At 36.9% G+C, this 22,380-nt stretch overlaps 2 protein-coding genes and 3 long non-coding RNA genes across 7 annotated transcripts; all 5 read right to left on the bottom strand.

The window, feature by feature from the left end:
* LOC145912110 (uncharacterized) lies at positions 1-1,322 on the bottom strand. Its single transcript, XM_082999529.1, has 3 exons — positions 1,156-1,322; positions 564-730; positions 1-477 (listed from the first exon to the last, which is right to left on the bottom strand). The coding sequence occupies exons 1-3, from the start codon at positions 1,257-1,259 to the stop codon at positions 305-307; spliced, it is 444 nt and encodes a 147-aa protein (XP_082855655.1). The 5' UTR covers positions 1,260-1,322; the 3' UTR covers positions 1-304.
* A 3,123-nt stretch (positions 1,323-4,445) lies between these two features.
* Positions 4,446-6,328, bottom strand: LOC145910680 (uncharacterized). The gene is made up of 4 exons (XM_082997873.1): positions 6,234-6,328; positions 5,897-6,029; positions 5,342-5,511; positions 4,446-5,264 (listed from the first exon to the last, which is right to left on the bottom strand). The coding sequence occupies exons 2-4, from the start codon at positions 5,989-5,991 to the stop codon at positions 5,074-5,076; spliced, it is 456 nt and encodes a 151-aa protein (XP_082853999.1). The 5' UTR covers positions 5,992-6,029; positions 6,234-6,328; the 3' UTR covers positions 4,446-5,073.
* Positions 6,329-11,213: 4,885 nt separating this feature from the next.
* LOC145910165 (uncharacterized) lies at positions 11,214-12,881 on the bottom strand. Of its 3 annotated transcripts, XR_014403191.1 has the most exons (4): positions 12,551-12,881; positions 12,181-12,313; positions 11,870-11,937; positions 11,214-11,792 (listed from the first exon to the last, which is right to left on the bottom strand). It is a non-coding gene; the product is annotated as an uncharacterized LOC145910165 (long non-coding RNA). The 3 variants fall into 3 exon arrangements; XR_014403193.1 differs by having other exon boundaries at positions 11,870-11,957; positions 12,181-12,881; XR_014403192.1 differs by having other exon boundaries at positions 11,870-11,934; positions 12,181-12,881.
* An 827-nt stretch (positions 12,882-13,708) lies between these two features.
* On the bottom strand, positions 13,709-14,989 carry LOC145911078 (uncharacterized). Its single transcript, XR_014403227.1, has 2 exons — positions 14,218-14,989; positions 13,709-14,160 (listed from the first exon to the last, which is right to left on the bottom strand). It is a non-coding gene; the product is annotated as an uncharacterized LOC145911078 (long non-coding RNA).
* A 5,716-nt stretch (positions 14,990-20,705) lies between these two features.
* On the bottom strand, positions 20,706-22,268 carry LOC145910432 (uncharacterized). Its single transcript, XR_014403206.1, has 2 exons — positions 21,153-22,268; positions 20,706-21,084 (listed from the first exon to the last, which is right to left on the bottom strand). It is a non-coding gene; the product is annotated as an uncharacterized LOC145910432 (long non-coding RNA).
* Positions 22,269-22,380: the final 112 nt, after the last annotated feature.

Below are 22,380 nucleotides of genomic sequence, written 5' to 3'. Positions count from 1 at the left end.
AACCGTCGGTCGGTACTTTTATTACCATTTTTCTAAAACATTGGAAACAGGTTTATAGACAAAAATGCAATACATTATTTATGTGCACAATATTACATTCACACAGGTGTTTTCACTCTTATTGTGCAATTGCTTGGGCCACCCGAAGTTCAATATCTTAATTATGTAAATTTTTTTTCGTTGAAAACAGCATTTAAAACACACATTGTCAGTTTGTGCACATAACTTTTTCAGTTTCTACACTATGGTTTAAAACAATAAATGACATTGAAAGCTTTTATGGATTCGCTATAAATCATTCCAACTAATCAGTGTTTTTGACTTTTTTGTATAAAGGTACATCATTTGTTTTGTTGCAACACACGGCTATAACGAGACAGATAATGAAGATGATGGAATAAGTGAAATGCTTCATGTAATACCAAAAAATGTCATCAGTTGCCTTCCTTTCGGAATCAACACCAAGTGTGATACAATCTAAAAGGATTTTGGTAAATTGTTGTGTTTCGTCTAAAATTTAGTTGAAAACAGAAAAGCAGCGAAACTATTTAAATTATCCTCACCTTCGATAATGTTAATTACGGCTGAAATAACCATCCACTTTTTGTCAATGACTTTTCCATTTATAATAACTTGAAAGATTTGCCAGCAAGCCAATCCGTCCGAAATGACACCGACTAAAGCCGCACAGGAGACCCACCAACAGCAAATGTCGCCACTTTTCGCGCACCTGAAAATAACAAGGGTGCGTTGCCATGTGATACCTCAGAAACAATTCAATTGCATAAGTAGGTGGTTTTTAAACTCTTTTAAAAGCAACCCTTTTTCATGGTTCTGATTTCGCGCCATCAATTGGTGTGACGTTACAATACAGCGCTAGTTTTCCGTTAAGTGTCAACGTTTTCGCTTTAATGTTATACTCAAAACGTATTTATGGTTTTTTTTAAGAACTCCTATCTAGACCAATGCATCTTCGCCAATCTTTATCTGCAACATTGTGACGTCAGAACTTTGTATGCACTTCTATGCACAGATAATTGACAGTTAGTCTGTCAATACAGTGGAAAGGATTAGGAAAGATTTGAGGTATTTGGAATTTTTGGACATCACCACTCCAAGCCCCAATCATTTTAAGTATTCAAAAAATGCACTTACGATTCAATTTCCTTGCAGGCATGATACCAATTTGCCACAACAAACTGTGCAATACCAAACCCAATAGACACAACTAGAAGGGTTATATTCAAACATGCCACCATCACGTCGCCTTTTGATGCAGTTTTTGCCTTAATTGCAGTAAGCTGTAAAAGTATTCAAACAAAATAATTAAGTATGAAAGTTGCTTATGGTTGTTGCTGCTATAAACCAAAATAAACCCAGTAAACCACCAGATTTGAAAAACTTTGTTAACCAATCTGCAATCCTTCTGCTGTATGAAACGATCAAGAAAACCATCAACGCCGTCTCATTAAAACTTAAACCGTTGCAGTGTTGCTGACGAGCATCAAGTGAAACGGTTCCTGTCTGCGACTTTGAATCCTTGGTGAATCTAAAGTTGCCCCAGGTCAAGCCCCTGGGGTTTCCCCGACAAATTTTTTGAGGGACTTCGCTCAAAGCATTTTCGCTTACAATAGGTGTCAAGACCATCTCTAGGTGTTTTCGGTCAAAACAAATCCGTTCTTTTCCACAACATCTTGCGCTATGCAGTCTTTCCAACACATGTAGTTCATGTGATAAACCTCGACGTTTCTGTGGCCAAGGTGGTTAGAATCGATTTGTTTTAAAAGATTGTCAATGTTTTATATGAAACGAAAGTCAAACTAGCGTTGCTGTCGATATATTTCCCCAATACTTGAAAAACATTGCCGCTTTATGTAGCGCAACTATAGCTGCTTTGTGCCAAAGGCGAAACTAAGGTTTCGCAAGAAGTAAACCGGTCGGGAGTTACCTCATAAATTTCTGGGTTAATTTGTTTGATTGTTGTACATTCATCCGAGAGATTCTACTTGATGCGGAATAAAGCTCTTTGCAAATGCATTATTCGGCAAACCCCTTTTTTAACAACCCATTCGTTACCGTTAAGAACGTTAACAAAGTATGTCCAGACTTGTATGAACCACACAAAAGCTATTTTAGTTGGGGCCTTTATTGTGGGTACACAGAACACACCTGTCTACTTCTACACGTACAGGAAATCGATAACGCGTGGAAAAGAATTATACGAGGACCGATGATTTATACGAGAAGCAAAGTTATTTTTGCATGTAGGATGTTATGTTTGTTCGTTTTACCGCAACTATGCAATACAATGGTGTTTAAATATGCGTCGAGGAGAAATGACAACATTAACTAAAGTCCGAGATTTGAATTCGCATAATATTTCATAGTCCGGGATCATCACCGTACTTGGTCACATAGCGTCGCTCTATGAAGCATATGTAGCTCTGCCAATGGAATGTCTTTTGATTCCACGGCAGCATGTCAAAATATGTTTTAAAACACCCTTTTCTAAAGCCTTATGATGTCATGTATGTGCTGATTGTTTACGTCAGCCGTGACTACGAACGAATTAATGCAATTGCCCAACAATTATTACCTTTAATCATTCCAGTACAAATAGTTGTCATGTTTGACATCACAGAAGTGAAACTATTCAATGTTTGCCATCCAACGTTCCGGTGACTACCTACAAAACTGAGTATTTTCGTTTCTGCAATTAATTGGAAAGAAAAATATGACTGAAACGTTCGCTGTATATTTTGTAAATCGTTGGACCTTCGTCAAACCCCTGAAATGTTGCCATCAAAATACAGAAGTAGAAAAATATTGGATATTTCTACAAAATTTATACCTATAAATTCACAACATGCCATAATGTTGAACAATCATTGGCGAACCCTCCCAAGATCCACCTGCTAAAAAACTGCTTACTGCTTATAGTTGCTTTGTTATTATATCCACTGCCATTCATACAGATTTACATCAGGATAACCGACATTCAGTTTAAACACATACATCAAGTTATCCAAGTGAAGGCTTCTACTTCAGGTATACAGCAAGCACCCGCCCACAAGTACACGTACAGGAAATGTAACGACGTCTTACTTTGTCACAGTAATCTCCTCACTGCAATTGCATGTTTTCTCATGATTCATACGCAGTTTCGTGAACTAATCAAGACCCTGCTAAATTCTAGTGTAAATGTTTCAAATTTCTTTACACAGTTTTTATTCCTGTTTTGTAAGCGTTCATAACGCATTTCGTCCGATCGCACACAAAAATTTTATCGATCATGAGCTTCCATTTCCACAACGTTTGCTGTCGCCTGGCAAAACCACAGAGAAAACTCAACTTTACCGAAGAACCGTCGGAATACTTGATGGTTTTGTCATCTTGCCAGAACGTTGTGCCAGAGTGAGTCAATAACGGTGTAACGTAATTTTACGTTACATAACAATGTGCATTTATGGAAGTAGGTTGCATGGCCAGTATGTCATTGTTCGGAATTTCTCATCATTGGGTTGGGTAAAGTCATAAGTAGGTCGTCTTGCCAGGCGTGTTCATTTCAAACTGTAGCGTTAGCAACGGTTGTGTATTCACGTGATTTGTGTCCTATGTGTCCTTTCCAACTGTTTCTCAACTGTTTTGGTGTCATATTAATGTTAAGACTTGTGTAGTTTTAAAGCAACTGTTGCGTTGTCAAGTGATTTGAGTGGCCAGTTTGAAATGTTTGGTGTGGTAGCTATAAGAGATGAAAGGCGTTTTTAAAGACGCTAGACGTTTTCTTGTGTGACTGTCCTGTATCTTTCAAACGACCTGTCTTTGTTAAACTGTCCGCTGATCGTTGGTCTTTTGTATTCTCGCTTTATATAATGAGTGTGCGTGGTTTGCAGTGGGCGCGAGTTAGTGGTTACTATTTTGTAATTCGGTTTTGTTCAATTCTGTCTGGACGTTTGGGCGTAAATTCACTCAGTTTGGCGTTGGTATAATTGCGCATATTAATTTCGTATCCAAAATTGTTCGTGGTAAATAAATATTGGTGTAGTGTTTGCATCGAGAGTTAAGTAAAGTCAGGTTAGGAAAACACAACAATTAGAACTCACGTGCGATCTAATGTCAAATGCGCTAATCAAATAGGATTCCCATCGATCATAAATAATATTGTTAAGACCAAATTCGAGACTCATATTTGACATAATAGGTCGCAACAAACGGTCACTGCGAATTAATTTTAACCAATTCGTCATTATGTCGTTGTTCATAAAGCAATACAAATCCCGTCTTGATTTCCGTCAGTTTGCAATAGTAATTCCGAAATCTATGCTTTTTCGGAAAAAACAATTCTCATTCAAAACAGAAAAAAAACATTTCTTATTATTAACCTGTGTTTATGACTTCAGCAAAACCTAATTCTGCACCCATGCACTGACACAATTCTTGCCCAGGAAATTCTCAAATTTATTATATTTTGTACAACAGGAGATGACAAAGCTTGTATACGGAAAACAATAGGAAATGTGTCGGGTACCAACAACCAGTTACAGAAAGATTAAAGACCGTTTTCAATGACTAAAATATAATTACCAAGAATTCCAGTTAATCAAACCAAACTCTCAGGATACATTTAGTTACAAGTTTGGTAAAATTTAATCAAAACACAATAAACGACAGCTTTGTAAATCTATTTGAACCCTTGTTAATATTTTCCTGGTAATGTTTTAATGCACCCTAAAGTGGATGGATGCTAAAGAGCCACCTCGCAGCCAGATCGGCAATTCTGAATCACATGTAAGTTTATGAATCATAAAAGTCTGGACAAAGTTAACGTTCAGGTGATAAAAGCAACCACCTGTTATATTTGGTTATTTATTTGAATAAAAATGCTATAACAAATTGTAAATAACTTGTATCGTTAACATTCGTACAGATTTCTATGTTTCACAAACTTCTATTGAAAATCGGGAATGCCGACTATGGTTTTAAACAAACATTGTTATCGGTTCCAATTCAGTCAGTAATTTACAACTCAAAAATGTGTGCTGGATTTATTCTGTTGTATAAATTGGTTTAAGATTAGGGCCATATAAGACGTTCCTGTTGTTCAGGATCGTAAAGACTTCCGCGCGAGGAAACATTTTCGTGAATAAACATAGCTAAGCCTTGACAGAAAATGATGGCAATGAGAAGGCCGAAGTGCTTCAGGAAAAACCAAAGCTCATTGCTGTTCTTATTATATGCAGTATCGTATTCCCATGTGATAAAATCTAAAATGTGTTTAAGAGTTTTTGCCTCTCTCAGTACCAGTTTGTAATAAATAAGTACCGTAAAAATTTTGTCATACCTTCTATTATGTTACTGACTACTGCGAAAAATGCTGCGATAATCAGCTTTTTGTCCAATTCCTTCTTCCTTAAAATGACTAGCAAGTTCTGGTAGATTGCAAAAAGGTCAAGCAACAATCCAACCGCAGCCAATACATTGACTATCCGATGGTCAATACCGGATTCGCAACTGAATAAAACGTTTTGTAGTTAAAAGTAAAAACTATGGTGTAACGGTTTGTCTTGCTAATATTTAAAATCCACATACGATTCGTTTTAAAATGGTTGATACATAGCCCTGTGAAAAATGTTACAGTTTTACGACTCAATGTACATCCAACACTCGATTTTGCACGTATCCTACTATTTTAACACTTAACAAAACAATATGTTTGGAAAATCTAGTTTTTAAAATTGTCCTCATCATTCAAACCATAAAATGGGCAGTTTTGTTGTCATTGCAATTGGGAATGCTAAATCGTTACCAAGGCCCAAACTGTCAATAGAATCACTTTTCATAGGATTCGTGACCTGAAGACAAAATTTTTCAAGTTAGTTGTACAAAAATGACTTACGAATCACTCTTCTTGCATGTTTCAATCGTCATAGCCCAAATACACTGGAAAAATGCGACCGCAGCAGACAAAACTGGCAGGACTATGTTGTTCATCTCACTTTCGTTGCAATTGTATTACTATCATTTAAAATCTGTAAAAATATGTTTAAGTGTCCGACAAACGTAACAGAAACTTAAAACATATCATGACGTCACTTTAAGTTGCAACAGTTTTGTCTTAGTTACAAGAACCTGTAAAAACTTTATATACAGTTCGCTATGACTGAGTTGGCAGATGCTATATCAGCCATGATGGCACACGATGAATAAATTCAACTGCAGTTAGTAGGAAATACCTTTAATTCACTGCATTGCAGTGAAGCGGTGCTGCTAACATGTTGCAAAACAGTTCCTGTTTTCTACCTTGCTTTGCACCGTAGACGTCATAAATTTTACCTAGTTCAAGCCCCTGGGGTTTTCCCCACAAATTTTTCGGGAACTTGCAATTATCGGATGCTACTTGGTGGTTAAAACAAAAAAATCACCTCTACGCGCTCACGTCAGTTTCCAATAAAATATTTTGCTGTCGTTTAAAGAAACGTCGACATCACATTATGCCAAAACACTAGATGTGATTTTACAAAGATATTTGCTCAAACCTGGTGGCAGATATGCTAATGACAACAACGTAAAGAGAGCACAATGAACATCCGCACAATTGTTTTGATTTCATGCGTTAGGATAGTGTGCGGCAAAATCCTATGGAATCTTTGCAACACAAGTTATTTACAAAATCTCGAAAAGTTTCACAAATATTTATGTGTTCTAATGAATCCTCAAAATTAGGAGAAAATGAAACGGTACTGATTATGTACTTTGTATAAACCCTGCAAAACATCACTGCTTCTCTGCTGCTCCACTTTTGCGGCTTTGTGTCGAGGGCAAGTCTCAAGTTTCACCTAAGTCTACCAGTCGGGAATTACCCTAAAATTTTAAAGGGGAAAATCCTCATAAATAAAACTTTGCTGATTTATTACGTAAATGCCCAGAGGTTTGTAAAAGAAACTTAAGGGGGTTTCGACATTATTGTTATGATTTTTGTGGTTGTCAGTCGTTTTGCAACGCGCACTATATTTCACTCACAGAAATGGGGCTCACGCTCGATTGCGTTTAATTGTTTCGGCCTACTCCGACTTTTGTGGGAGCTTGTGTTTGCGATGTTGCGCAAAACAAACCGAGCAAACGTGTTTTCCGTCACAATAATCTAGTGTATGCAGTAAAATCTATAATGTTTGTTTTGACATCACAAGTTTCGACACCTAAATCTCTCTCTGCGAAATAACACTAGCACCCAAATATCAGCGGTACGTGGGGTGTGTTGGTTGGCGGCGCCATCGAATCCTGGTAAAATGTTATAGTGAATGTAAGTTTGAGGTTTTAACACTTAACAGTCTGGTTAATATCTGGACAGTACATTAGGTACCAGGAGTGGCAACATATCAATTGTAATTAAAGTTCCGACATAAGGTATGGTGTGCCCAATTGTAGATATCACCATCGTTGCTTGAAGTTAAACGTGGGTAAGTTAAATCTGCTTGGTTTGTTGCCATGGCTTGTCCTGATCACATGACTGCGTTCAACGCCAGGACCTTGAGTCAAAAGTAATTCAATGAAGCGCGACCAAAAGGTTAAAGCCATAACGGGGGGTTCTAAAATGCACATTGACACTATATTAAAGTTCTTACTGTCGCCTCAGAAAAACTTGCCCCGATGTGTAAAAATCTGGTGAAACATTTTTTACAGCATAATGCCATTGCTGCAGAACAGTTTTTGACCACATCTTTGCTTTGCCCAGACTGAGTCTGAAGTTTTACCCCATGGTAAACCCCTGGGGTTTACCCTACAATATTTTAAAGGGCAAATTTTCCATGTCTAAATGTGGTTTCTACGTTGTTCATAGGAATATGAAGGTCACATAAAATTAAGACTAAACTCCTCAAAACCTTTCCTAACATATTAAACACATTGCAATGTCAAGCCTATTCAAATAACTGTGGTTGGGAATTTTGTCACTTCCAATATGTTGATTTATTACCTAAATGTTTAGGCATTGGAAAGAAACACAAGGTAGATTCGGCATCGTTTTTGTTATATTTTTGTTTATAAATTTTGTGGTCGTCAGTCGTGCTGCTGCTGCAACGATCCTATTTGGGAAGGGGTCACGCTTGACTGCAATTCAGCCCTCACCGTCTTTAGTGTGCGTGTGTGCGTGGGTGGGTGGATGTGTGTTAACGATGTCGTGGATTGCTGCTATCAGCGTAAGAGTATTTAAAGTTGGGCGAACAACTTTACGAACATTGCATATTAAATCTTAATATAACGTAGTTTTGTTCACCAATCAGTACATATCGGGTTACATAACTCATGGAATGAATTCACGTGTTCTATACAGTTCGTCAATTGCTATTATTTATGCGTTTTGTCTAGCTTTAATGTTGAATGCCCAAGCCCCAAATTTAAATAATGCCGCATATTCCTGAAGCATATTTCTCTGCCATGCAAACTGATAGTTCTGTCAAGCTCACCGTCACACATGAATAAGCATAGTTTTTTGTGGGCTGCACTCTTGCTGTTATGTAGTGTTCAGATTCTCACCAGACTGTTAAGTCTATACAACGAACTTACACGGCAACATGTTACCAGGATTCGATGGCGCCGCCAACCAACACACCCTATATACAAGTGACATTTGGATTTTGTTTTTCGTGGAAAGATAGGGTACGAAACTTGTAATGTTGTCTTCCGGTATAATATAGTAAAGTCCAATTGCAGTTATCACCATCTTTGCTTGCAGTTGAACGCGCGCTCCATCTTCTTGTATTGTTGCAATGGCTCGATTAACTCATCACGTGACCTAATCACAAGTCTGCGTTCAACGGGGCATGACGCCAGGACCTCGATTCACAAGTAATTCAATGAACCGCGACCTACAATGTCATGTGATACCTTTCTAAATTGATGGATGTAAATTTTAAATTTCTGAGACTATGACAAGTGATGACAAGCCCCCATAATGGACATTTCCTTTGCGATCTTTGGAAGGTATATATTGAACATATTGACACCTACCGTATACGGTATATGAGCTGCATGTTCATAGAACAACTGAACGTGCGTAAGTTGGAACTTCTTGCACGCAATATTTAGTATTTAACGTTGCACCAAACGAACTGAATCAAATCTGACTTCAAATGGTTCATGTAACACGTCATGTTACCTGAACACAAGACGCGGTTCAATGGGGCGTGACGTCAGGTCCCCAAGCCAAAAAGCAGCTTTTCTGTCGGTTGACAATTGGGCTCCGGTAATGTCAGTGCTCGTCCAGTTTGTAGCCGAGTATCGACGAATTTCGTACCTGACGTCACGCCCCATTTCAATAGAGCGCGAACTGCAGTTGCATATGCTGCCTTTTAATGTTATTCTGAATTTACCGACGTGGAGTTAGTTGCGATTTCTGAATTGTTTTTACCAAGTGTGCTGCATATACCAGTGAAAATATATCTTTATAAATGTTTGCTTTTCTGCTAACGTTAATAAATATCTCGAGCAGTGTTATAAACCGTCGATCTGTACTTATAATACCTAAAACATATAGACAAACATGCAATACATTATTTATGTGCACAATATTACATTCACACAGATGTTTTCACTCTTATTGTGCAATTGTTTTGGCAACCCGAAGTTCAATATCTTAAAAATATAATTTTTTTGTTCGTTTTAAACAGCATTTGAAACACACATTGTCAGTTTTGTCTAGACTTGTATGAGTATGTCTAGAACCACACAAAAGCTATTTTAGTTGGGGACTTTATTGTGGGTACGCAGAACACACCTGTCTACTTCTACACGTACAGGAAATCGATAACGCGTGGAAAAGAATTATACGAGGACCGACGATTTAAACGAGAAGCAAAGTTATTTTTGCATGCAGGATGTTATGTTTGTTCGTTTTTTTACCGCAACTATGCAATACAATGGTGTTTAAACATGCGTCGAGGAGAAATCCGAGATTTGAATTCGCATAATATGTCATAGTCCGGGGTTATCACCGTACTTATTCACATAGGGTCGCTCTATAAAGCATATGTAGCTGTGCCAATGGAATATCTTTTGATTCCACGGCAGCATGTCAAAATATGTTTTGAAACGCCCTTTTCTAAAGCCTTATGATGTCATGTATGTGCTGATTGTTTACGTCAGCCGTGACTACGAACGATTTTCAAATTAATGCAATTGCCCAACAATTATTACCTTTAATCATGCCAGTACAAATAGTTGTCATGTTTGACATCACAGAAGTGAAACTATTCAATGTTTGCCATCCAACGTTCCTGTGACTACCTACAAAACTGAGTATTTTCGTTTCTGCAATTAATTGGAAAGAAAAATATGACTGAAACGTTCGCTGTATATTTTGTAAATCGTTGGACCTTCGTCAAACCCCTGAAATGTTGCCATCAAAATACAGAAGTAGAAAAATATTGGATATTTCTACAAAATTTATGTCCATAAATTCACAACATGCGATAATGTTGAACAATCATTGGCGAACCCTCCCAAGATCCACCTGCTAAAAAACTGCTTACTGCTTATAGTTGCTTTGTTATTATATCCACTGCCATTCATACAGATTTACATCAGGATAACCGACATTCAGTTTAAACACATACATCAAGCTATCCAAGTGAAGGCTTCTACTGCAGGTATACAGCAAGCACCCGCCCACATGTACACGTACAGGAAATGTAACGGCGTCTTACTTTGTCACAGTAATCTCCTCACTGCAATTGCATGTTTTCTCACGATTCAAATGCATTTTTCGTGAAATCATCAAGACCTTGTTAAATTCTAGTGTAAATGTTTCAAATTTCTTTACACTGTTTTTACAAAAATTTTATCGATTATGAGTTTCTGTTTCCACAACGTTTGCTGTCGCCTGGCAAAACCACAGAGAAAACTTAACTCTACCGAAGAACCGTCGGAATACTTGGTGGTTTGGTCATCTTGCCAGAACGTTGTGCCAGAATGAGTCAATAACGGTCACTGCCAATTAATTTTAACCAATTCGTCATCATGTCGTAGTTCATAAAGCAATACAAATCCCGTCTTGATTTCCGTCAGTTTGCAATAGTAATTCCGAAATCTATGCTTTTTCGGAAAAAACAATTCTCATTCAAAACAGAAAAAAAACATTTCTTATTATTAACCTGTGTTTATGACTTCAGCAAAACCTAATTCTGCATCCATGCACTGACACAATTCTTGCCCAGGAAATTCTCAAATTTATTATATTTTGTACAACAGGAGATGACAAAGCTTGTATACGGAAAACAATAGAAATGTGTCGGGTACCAACAACCAGTTACAAAAAGATTAAAGACGCTTTTCAATGACAAAGTTAACGTTCAGGTGATAAAAGCAACCACTTGTTATTTTTGGTTATTTATTTGAATAAAAATGCTACAACAAATTGTAAATAACTTGTATCGTTAACATTCGCACAGATTTCTATGTTTCACAAACTTCTATTGAAAATCGGGAATGCCGACTATGGTTTCAAACAAACATTGTTATCGGTTCCAATTCAGTAAGTAATTTACAAATCAAAAATGTGTGAATATTTTGTACTGGATTTATTCTGTTGTAAAAAGTGGTTAAAGATTTGGACGATATAAGATGTTCCTTTGTTCACGATCGACTTCCGCGCGAGGAAACATTTTATATTTCGTGAATAAACATAGCTAAGCCTTGACACAAAATGATGGCAATGAGAAGGCCGAAGTGCTTCAGGAAAAACCAAAGCTCATTGCTGTTCTTATTATATGCAGTATCGTATTCCCATGTGATAAAATCTAAAATGTGTTTAAGAGTTTTTGCCTCTCTCGGTACCAGTTTGTAATAAATAAGTAACGTGAAAATTTTGTCATACCTTCTATTATGTTAATGACTACTGCGGATACTGCTGCGATAATCAACTCATCGTCCAAGCTCCTCCTTCTTAAAATGACTTGTAAGTTCTGGTATATTGCAAAAAGGTCAAGCAATAATCCAACCACAGCCAATACATTGACTAATTTTTTAAATTGTCCTCATCATGCAAACCCATAAAATGGGCAGTTTTGTTGTCATTGAAATTGGGAATGCTAAATCGTTACCAAGGCCCAAACTGTCAATAGAATCACTTTTCATAGGATTCGTGACCTGAAGACCAATCAGGTTAGTTGTAAAAAAAGTACTTACGAATCACTCTCCTTGCATGTTTCAATCGACATAGCCAAAATAAACTGGGCAATTGCGAACACAAAAGGCAAAACTGATAGGAACTTGTTGCTCATCTCACTTTCGTTGCAATTGTATTACTCTCACTTAAAAGCTGCAAAAATATGTTTAAGTGTAGATTTTTAGAATATTTAGCGTGTAATGTTGTAACAGATGAACATTTGTTTTCAAGCAACTACTAGAAACGAATAAAGGAACAAAACCTTACGTTGTAATTGTCCATTTACACAAATATACAAAAAGTTTAGCCAAACGCAAAATTGATGTTTTACTTGTGCACAAGATGAGATTTTCGTAGGTGTACCTGAAGTGCCAACCGCTAGATACTTACCCTGTACAAACTGTTTCATTGTGCTTTTGCAATATTTAAAATTAACAGCTCTCAGGCCCAACCGTTGTTACCCTATGTTTACTCAAGTATAGGACTTATATTCTTCCGACAAAACTGCTCAAATATTGCAATAGTTCACCATCTATCAATACTTAAACAGAGTATGTGTCTACTTGTTGATTGAACATGGAATCACCGTCTAATTTTAAAAAGCTACAAAAATATGTGACAAACTAGTCTTCGGTTCTTTTGCAGTAGCCTATAACTCTAAGCAAGGGGTGTTTCTAAAATGCACATTGACACTGTATTAAAGTTCTTACTGTCGCCTCAGCAAAACTTGCTCCGACGTGTAAAAATCTGGTGAAACGTTTTTTACAGCATAATGTCATTGCTGCAAAAACAGTGTCTGGCCACATCTTTGCTTTGCGCCAGACTGAGTCTGAAGTTTTACCCCATGGTAAACCCCTGGGGTTTACCCTACAATATTTTAAAGGGTATTTCCCACAAAGGCATTCCGCTAACAATAGGCGTCAAAGCTCTTTTTAACTCAACATCATCCGGAAATAACAACACAGTATATGTGATTAACCTCGACGTTTCTGTGTCCAAGGTTATTAGAATCTATTTTATTTCGAAAGATTGTCAATGTTTTACACGAAAGGCGAGCTAAACGAAAACGTTGCAGCTGATATATTTTCCAGAGCAAAACTCTTCAACTCTTTGTGCCAAAGGCGAAACCGTTCGGGAGTTACCTCACAAATTTCTGGGTAAATTTCGTTGCTTGTTCTACATTCATCCGAGAAATCCACTGCATTATGTGGAATAAAGCTTTTTGCAATTGAATCATTCCACAAACCCTTTTTTTTCAACGCATTCCTTAAAGCTAAGAACGTGAACAGAGTATGTCTAGACATGTATAAACCACACGAACGCTATTTTAGTTTGGGCCTTTATTGTGGGTACGCAGAACACACCTGTCTACTTCTACACGTACAGGAAATCGATAACGCGTGGAAGAGAATTATACGAGGACCAACATTTTACGCGAAATATTTATACACAAGGATATGCCAGGTGTCAAGTGCTCAAACTTTGACATGCATTTGTAATCTGCTGTTCTGCACTGAAATATGGCAATCGCAAAACTTTGACAAAAAAACACAATCAATATAGGTTTTCGCAAACCATATTTAGCAATTCTTCAGAAATGTGACTTTTATAAAATTAAAATGCTGATTTAATGCACAAGTGGTCAGCAAATACCGAGGCTGTGCGAAACAAACATGGTGCAACTTGAAACACGGATATACAAACCCTGGTACTTTCAAAAACATATTGTTAAATTTCATTGTTTCGCATGAAATAAGCACAGTCACTTCCTACTCTATAGCTACAATATAACAACCAAACACTCCCTTTAACTTTATGTGATTACACAAAGCTGGAAGTCGGCAACACGGAAATTGTTTTTGTTTTCAGTTCAACCCAATAATGAAAAATAAGGAATATGATAGAGAGAATAAAATGCTTCAGGTGATACCAAACTCCATATAACACAGGTGAAGTAACTCCATATTCCATTTTAGTATCGGAACCCCACGTCGTAATGCCTAAAAGTATTGTGTTTTTTCACAACATTAAGTCAATAACGAATGAAATCTGCTTACCCACTGCTATGTTTGTAAACATCAAAATAAGCATCCACTTTTTATTCAAATCTTTTCCTCCTTTAATTACTTGTGAGATTTCCTCATTTTACAGACAGAGTAAATTCCAAACATTGCTTCAATCACGACCAACCAACAACAAACCTGATTTTCTTGTGATTTTGTGCCCAACCTTGCAAAATTTTTTTTCAGTAATTTCTGTAGATTGGATATTACTGTATGGCACTTGTGTCACCTTAAACATGGGCGCCTGACTCGATAACCTTTGTGGTATTATCGGTGCCCAAACCATTTAATTTCGTATGTTTAATATTCATACACGTTCAAGTTATTTTTGTTAAAAATAAAATAAAATTAAGATTGAATTAGGTGTGATTTAGTAAATAATTTTGCAGTATAAGTTTAACAGCAGCACATATGTTCACATATTATCTGCGGTTTTGTTGTTAACAAAGATGCAGGTGGTAAACAGCATAAGCCGTCTTCCGGTCAAAACGTGTGGTGCAAAACGTATAGAGATCGCAAGCCTTCGGGCTTGACGCCCCAGTAAATATAACTGTAAACACATACTTACGCTGTATTGTGCACGATAGGGACATGAATCACAATAGGCCAAGCAAACTGTAAAAGGGCGAACCCCACTGAACAACAAACCAACATTTATTTTTCCATTTTATCCAGGTTGAAATACAGAAATACAGTTTGTAGGTATTAGCAATATTGCAGTCAACTGTAAACAATTATATCTCTCTAACTATGAAAGGCAAACCAACATCACGTAGCCCCGCTGAAAAAATCACATTTAATACGAGTTAAATACATGCTGATACTAACAAGCTTTCATAATTTGAAACGAGCGCATATCATATAGCTTTTACCCAACTTGCTCCTACGCTCGTCGCTGCGCATCACTTTTATTCCATCAAGGAATATTTTTACCTTCTTTATATCCAGGCAAGCATAGCAAAGCTATTCACTACATTATGGTTACAAAGAAATGTACGTCACGCAAACGCATAACAAAAAAGCCTAACCTACAGTTACTGTCATTCAAGCAAATTTGGGACGCAAACCCAAAGCAAATTTGTGTGTAGAAAACTGTTTCCAGCCAAAAGAACCTACTAACTGCCATCTCTTAGTTAAAAGATATCAATGGTAACTAGTAAAACGACGTTGGATGGATATTTTATTGCTGCAACCTAATTTTACCCACACGCAGGGCGTTATCAAATTTTACACAAATAAAAGGGGCAAAGCAAAGTACATTTTTAGAGTTTTCAGAACTACAACAGGAAAATAAACAGTGGTAAAAAGGAACTACATTGCCACATCAGGCTATATTTGTCCTAGCTTGGTATTCCTTGTGCCAGCAGTATATCCCAGTGTGCAAACGTTCCAGACACGCGGTATCGAATCAATTGACTTGAACTCGTGTGTGAAATGGCGTCATCGAGTTAAGAAACGGGGTTTTTGAAAGCAACGGGCACTGACCACTAAATGATTACTCTGAGAAATTGTTTACTTATCATATCGTTCTTGCTGCATTGCCTTTGACAACGTATCAAATTTGTTTCCGATCAAATTTGTTTCCAGACACTGCAATATGAGATGGTTCATCAGCCAAAACAAAAGAAGACATTTAAATCAGTTTAAATGATAAAAAAGTATCAAGCATTCGGGTTGAAATAATAAAAAAATCGTACATAAAAATGCGTTTGGGAATTTTTGCGGGCCTCAAACCAATTATACAGCAAAATATTGCGACTGCTTAGAAGAAAACACGAAGGTAAATATTTTTCATTGGCAAGGGACAAAAGTAGCATTCGATAACATTCTTTAAAGAAAAATTTAATTGTTTTCTACGTTTAAGCAAGCCTACGATATTCTAACAGTATAGGCTAACTAGGACCTATTATAAAACAAACATGTATTAAAACGAAGTTTGTTCGTGTTTGGATAAGAGGCGTTGTCGCTGCCTCATGTCGTTGAGTTTTTGTGCATCATCATATTTTTTTCTGTCATAATACGTAACAAGAGCTTGTAGAGAACAGAAAATAATAGAAAAAATTATGTGCTTCGTGTAATACCATATTACATAGAAAAATCCACTTGTTTTCCGTTCAGAATCATACAGAAACGTGATAATATCTAAAAACAATGTAAAAGGCATTTCCTTTTTTATTTAGTTTCAAACACGCATTTCAGTTATCTGTTTACCTTCTGCTAAGTTTATCAATACCGTAACAATCAACCACTCTATTCCTGGTAATTTTGCATTTAAAATATTTTCCCGGTTTTTTCGGTTTTTCCAGGTATACCAGCATGATATAAGGTCGACGATTAATCCGACAAGCGCCATAATTGAGACGACCAAACAACAAACAAAGTGACCTGATTTGCACCTGTACAAAAATCATAGTTGACAGGTATGCAAGGAAAACGTGGCGTATGTCACTTCCTGGGAATGACCTCCTGTTATAGATATATATATATATATATATTATAGACATTTATGTTGTCGAAAGGCTTAATTGTAAAAAGACACTTACGATTTGTACTTGCAGGTATGAAGAAAATTGGCCCCAATAAACTGCAAGACAGCAAATACCAAAGACCCCACTAGTAAAAGCTTGTTGTAGAAATATGACATTGCTTTTAGTTGCAACTGTATTAGCTTAATTACTGTAAAAGAGATAACCAATACGATTTATTTGACTAAGAAGCAATTCTATTTAATAATTGCCAGGCACTTTCTTACCATAGCCGATTTTTTACAACACCTCATATTAAAGCAGTAGTCTTTCATGCAATGGCATATGATTGCCAGGGTCGCTCCTTGCACAGGTCGTTAGCCCAGGATCGTGAGTTCAAACTTAATTGGGAGCTTGATTTTTTATATTTTGCCAAATACGTTTGGCGTTTTCGCACCAAACAAAATGAAAAGTTGCACCAACATATATTGGACAATTTAGTAGTTTTAAGGCTTGCCACCCGTCTTTGATTTATGCTTTCACAAATTTACAAACGTATCTAAATCTCAGGCCACGCAGTTTACAGCTCCAATCTTTTAGGTGCAAAAGCAAGAATCACTATATCCTTGCAGGTATAAATGAAATTTGGCGCTTCCAAGATAGGTTTTTGTGGGGAATTTCGCTGACAGTTATTTCGCGTTTGGGCTAAACAAAATTTTGTAATTATTTGCGGTTGCACAAAAGTTGTTTCTTAAACGATAAACCGATCCTACGGCGGTATTTGGTGGATGGTTATCTTGAAAGTAAAACACAAGAAAAAAACTGCGTTTGCTGTTAAACCTGTGCGGAATAAAATAACACATGTCGACGGTTTGACTTGTAATTCTATCCACACTAAACTATCTAAACTATTCTCTACTTGGGTCTCGATCACTTCACCAAAAAGTAAAAGCCACTTCTGCGCAACCTCTGACAAAAGAGTTAAACGCAATTATTTGGCACAAACACCACATGGCACAACGTTTCTATGTTTTGTCGAAAGTAAATTGTTTTGAAAAAAGTAGCACGGACTTGCCTATAGTACAATACAACGCGCAGTGACCTTTCCTCACTTCTTCAATGAACTATCCAAACAAAGCATGAAATGTATATGGAAGAGAATCTTATTGCACGTCGTAAAAGTAAAGTTATGTTAAATGGAATAAAAAACGTGTTTTCCAAATTCCATTAGAAGGCGACGAGCATTTTTTTTAAATGCTATTTCGTTTACGTATAAACATGGTTTTAAACTGAAATAAAATCCTTAAACAACAAACTGGGGTGTCTGATATATTTTGCGCTGACGATATTTGAACACGCTTGCTTTCCCAATCCCGATTACAGTTGTAACTGCTCACAGAATAAAATCTTACAATCACACAAGCGTCGTCGAACTAGAAGTTACATATGGTGGCTATAAATTGTTACTGACGCTGCTAGGCATACTTTATTGCTGAATACTGCTCTTCTGGCATATGCTGGCTACTTGATCGTTTTTCTATAAAGTTGAGGTGTTTTTCTTGTAACGGCTGTTATTGAATTATCAGATTATCTTTTTGCTATATTTCTCAACGAAGTCTTTATTTTGAACGATCACCTCTTCGATCTCACTTACGCGTCAAAGTTATTTTTTAACTAACTACTTGTGCGTTGAATCATTTCCTGTACAGGTTAATACCATTGTGTGCCATATGTTTGGAAAGGAACGTTCTGCACGCATGTTCATCGAACTGAATCAATTCAACCTAAATCATATGTGACGTTTAAACACAGTGGTAGGGAACGGGTTTGAAAGCGTCATAAAACACTGAACTCAACAATCATATTAATTGGTAAAACTTAAATAGTAGCTTCTCAGTTACATTGCTGCAAGGGCGGTCTCCTTGTGCAATAATCACTTTGGTGATTAGGGAAACAGTTACTTAAACCACCAGCTTAATCACCACCAAGACACTTACATGATTACAATTTTCTCAAACAAACCTCGAAACGCGGTCAAAAATTCATTTAAACTGATTAAAAAGTGACATTTTGTTACATAATATGACTTATACGAAGATGTATTTGTATTATTGTTAATTGACTCATGTTCTGCAAACTGCAAATACTTCTTCCGTTGCATGGCGCCCTGTGCACATCTCTTGACCATCTTCAGCTGAAGGCAACTATTATCAGAAGAAAAATTACCCATTTCGTTGCGCTGCCGTCTGGGCAAACGTTTCTTCATCGGGTTTATGGTTTACCCATGTGAATAAAATTTATGCCTTAAAAAAAGTGTTTTGCTGTGGTAAACAAGCGAGATTTTGCAGATAATAAATATACAGGAATAATTCTCATGTTGTAGACGGCAAAACAAAAATTAAGTTACCAAGGATTAATCTACAGCGCTTAGAGTTTATGTTCTGAATTGTTCCAAAAATTCGAATTCTTTATCTGCGCATGGTTTCGCGAAGCTTTGATTGTGTACAGTATTGCGCATAGTGGCCCCTTTTGATGCAGTGTTCATCTCGCCAGCGGCGCAGTTTAAAGAGAATAGCGTGTTGCACTCGATACATTTATGTACCGGTTTACGGCATTTAGCAGTTCCCCACATTAAAAACTAAAGATCATGAGTTGCCCCCCTCCAGACCCCCACGCTGCAGTTCTGATTTTTTTATTAAACTTGCCTGTGAGAGAACTTGTATAATCTCAGTCGAGAGTGAAACTATTCTCTACGCCTTACGTCATGCTAACACACCACTGCCCAAACTATTGCCCAACTGTTCGAAAAATTAAAAGTTATAGGTCCGCAGCTTTAGGGCATTCAAGGCCACTTGGCTAACCACGCAAAACACAAGAATAGGTCTGTGTTTGGTGGATTTGGTTACATATAACTTTATCAAAAAGCTTTCCAAAACAAAGAAGGGATTGTGTTATGTATGAACATTACAATGCACTTAGCTACTGGTTCAATATTTTTATTATAAGCGTCCGCTTACAAAACGAATCCAATTAAAATATATCTGCACTATTTTTATTGGGACTGTTACAAAACGTTTTTTGGAAAATATTGAAAATAAATATTTTTATCTTACGTGGCCAAATGCGAATACCTGAAATGCATACAGTTACAGAAAACCATAAAATTATACAATTTTGCAGCAACAGCAAATTTTGACAATCTTAACATTTTTTAAGGAGAAATGACAACAGCAAGAGACTTAATATTCAGTGAAGATAAACAAAAGTAATCTAGCAACAGGATACGTTTTTTTTTACTATAACCATTTACATTTTCTTTGGGCGTAAAGTTTTTATGAGTTTGACAGAATTTCTCCACTTCCATGGCATAAACCGGCTTTTTAGCGCAAGGGGGTTTTGTTATGATTTTTGTGGTTGTCAGTCGTTTTGCAATGCGCACTATATTTCACTCACAGAAATTTGGCTCAAGCCTGATTGCGTTTAACAGTTTCGGCACACTCCCACTTTTGTGGGAGCTTGTGTTTGCGATGTTGCGCAAAACAAACCGAGTAAACGTGTTATTCGTCACAATAATAAAGTGTATGCAGTAAAACCTGTTACGTTTTTTTTTTGACATACAAGTTTCGACACCTATATCTCTCGCTGCGAAATAACTCTAGCACCCCAATATTACCTGTGCATAGGCTGTGTTGGTTGGCGGCGCCATCGAATCCTGGTAAAATGTTATAGTGAATGTAAGTTTGAGGTTTTAAGACTTAACAGTCTGGTTAATATCTGGACAGTACATTAGATACCAGGAGTGGCAATATATCAATTGTAATTAAAGTTCTGACATAAGGTATGGTGTGCCCAACTGTAGATATCACCATCGTTACTTGAAGTTGAACGTGGGTAAGTTAAATCTGCTTGGTTTGTTGCCATGGATTGTCCTGATCACATGACTGCGTTCAACGCCAGGACCTTGAATCAAAAGTTATTCAATGAAGCGCGACCAGCCACGAAAAAGGGTTAAAGCCATAGCTTCACTTCGGTTTATTACTTTTGATATGCTATGATGTGCACATTACCATGAATTTACGACAAACTTACGAGGGCAACAACACTCTTTATATATATTTTACTTATGTGCTGTATTGAATTAAGTTTTGACCAAATTTGTCTTCGAACCAAAACAAATGACAATATGTGTTTTTACCGTACAAAATAATTTTAATCGTTGAGAGAAAACAAAGTGGAGTAATTAACACTCTGATGCAAATTGCGACTACACGGGCAGTGGGCCTCTCCTTGGTCCGTGGCAGTATGGAACGAATGCTTGAGCAACAATGAATATTATTGGAGTAATGAAGTGCTTCCAAATATCACTGCGACGGGTGCAGATACCACGCACATAAACCTGTTGAGTAGAAATAAAGCGCATAAATTTATTGCCGTCAAAAAGGAACGAGGAAATAGACAAAATACCTCCAAGAAATTTCAACAATGCCGAAAAAAACATTGCCTCTTCATTACGACTCTCAACAGCTTTCAAAGAAACCATCATGCCAACAATTGATAAGCAAATGAGTCTAACACAACAACATTCAGTTGCCTCCGAACTACAAAAAAACCTGGTTAAAATTGCACAATGTGTATATACGTAAGTTTACGAAATTGCATAAAGTACGCATAATACACAGCAATATCCCAAACATTAAATGTTGCTTGACGAATATCACAGAGTTTATCCAGCAACTCTGCAAGTCGATAAATAAAAACGTTGTACAAATTGCATACTTGTGTCCCGAAACATGCAAACCATGGGTTACGAAATAATGTATTAGCACGAGAGAGTTGGATAACATAGTTGCAAGTTTAGCACAGCAGTGTTTGAAGCACATAATGAAGATCCTTTTGAACAGCTAAATTGCAGAAGAACAATAAAACAGTTTCTAATTTGCCTAATCGTATACTACAGTTATGACAAACCCATGCAATGAAAACAATAATTATCACTGTTTTTACGAAATGACTAAGACTCGTTCTGTCGGATTTAATATATAATACAGCAGCTATAAAAATACGTTATGTCGTATGGACAGAACATGTTGTTACATTAACATCTTGTAACGTCAGTTGTAAAAAACCTCTTTGTCGATATTTTAAACAAAACATCACTGTTGGTAACAAAACTTTATGCAAAGGGCGAAACCAAAGTTATTTAGTTGCCCTAATGCTGGAAATTAAATTGTGCAATGGCAAACAAAGCCGACAAAAGTATTAACAGAAACTTTGAACATATCATGACGTCACTTTCAGTTGCAATAGTTTTGCCTTAGTTAGAAGAACCTGTAAAACCTTTACATACAGTACGCTATTGAGTTAGCAGATGCTATATCAGCCATGTTGGCACACGATGAATAAAAGCAACTGCAGTTAGTAGGAAATACCTCTAATCCACTGCATTGCAGTCAAACGGTGCAGCTAACATCCTGCAAAACAGTTCCTGTTTTCCACTTTGCTTTGCACCGTAGACGCCATAAATTTTACCTAATTCAAGCCCCTGGGTTTTTCCCCACAAATTTTTAGGGAAAATTCATTGCTATTTTGCTTGCAAATGTTTTACGGCAATCCGATGCCATTTTGGTGTTGAAACAAAAAAATCACCTCTTCGCGCTCACGTTTCAGAAGTCAACCGATCGGGGATTACCCT

The sequence above is a fragment of the Ascidia mentula genome, chromosome 1 (genome assembly GCF_947561715.1).
Source record: "Ascidia mentula chromosome 1, kaAscMent1.1, whole genome shotgun sequence".
Taxonomy (NCBI): domain Eukaryota; kingdom Metazoa; phylum Chordata; class Ascidiacea; order Phlebobranchia; family Ascidiidae; genus Ascidia; species Ascidia mentula.
Note: the sequence above shows the minus strand (reverse complement) of the source record. Positions and strands in the feature narration are given on the sequence as shown.

Coding starts and splice junctions, on each gene's coding strand:
- LOC145912110 (XM_082999529.1), bottom strand. CDS start 1,259: ATGGTGGCATGTTTGAATATAACCCTTCTAGTTGTGTCTATTGGGTTT. Junction 731..1,155: donor GCCTGCAAGGAAATTGAATC/GTAAGTGCATTT, acceptor TGTTATTTTCAG/GTGCGCGAAAAGTGGCGACA. Junction 478..563: donor CGTAATTAACATTATCGAAG/GTGAGGATAATT, acceptor AAATCCTTTTAG/ATTGTATCACACTTGGTGTT.
- LOC145910680 (XM_082997873.1), bottom strand. CDS start 5,991: ATGAACAACATAGTCCTGCCAGTTTTGTCTGCTGCGGTCGCATTTTTC. Junction 5,512..5,896: donor ACATGCAAGAAGAGTGATTC/GTAAGTCATTTT, acceptor CGTTTTATTCAG/TTGCGAATCCGGTATTGACC. Junction 5,265..5,341: donor AGTCAGTAACATAATAGAAG/GTATGACAAAAT, acceptor AACACATTTTAG/ATTTTATCACATGGGAATAC.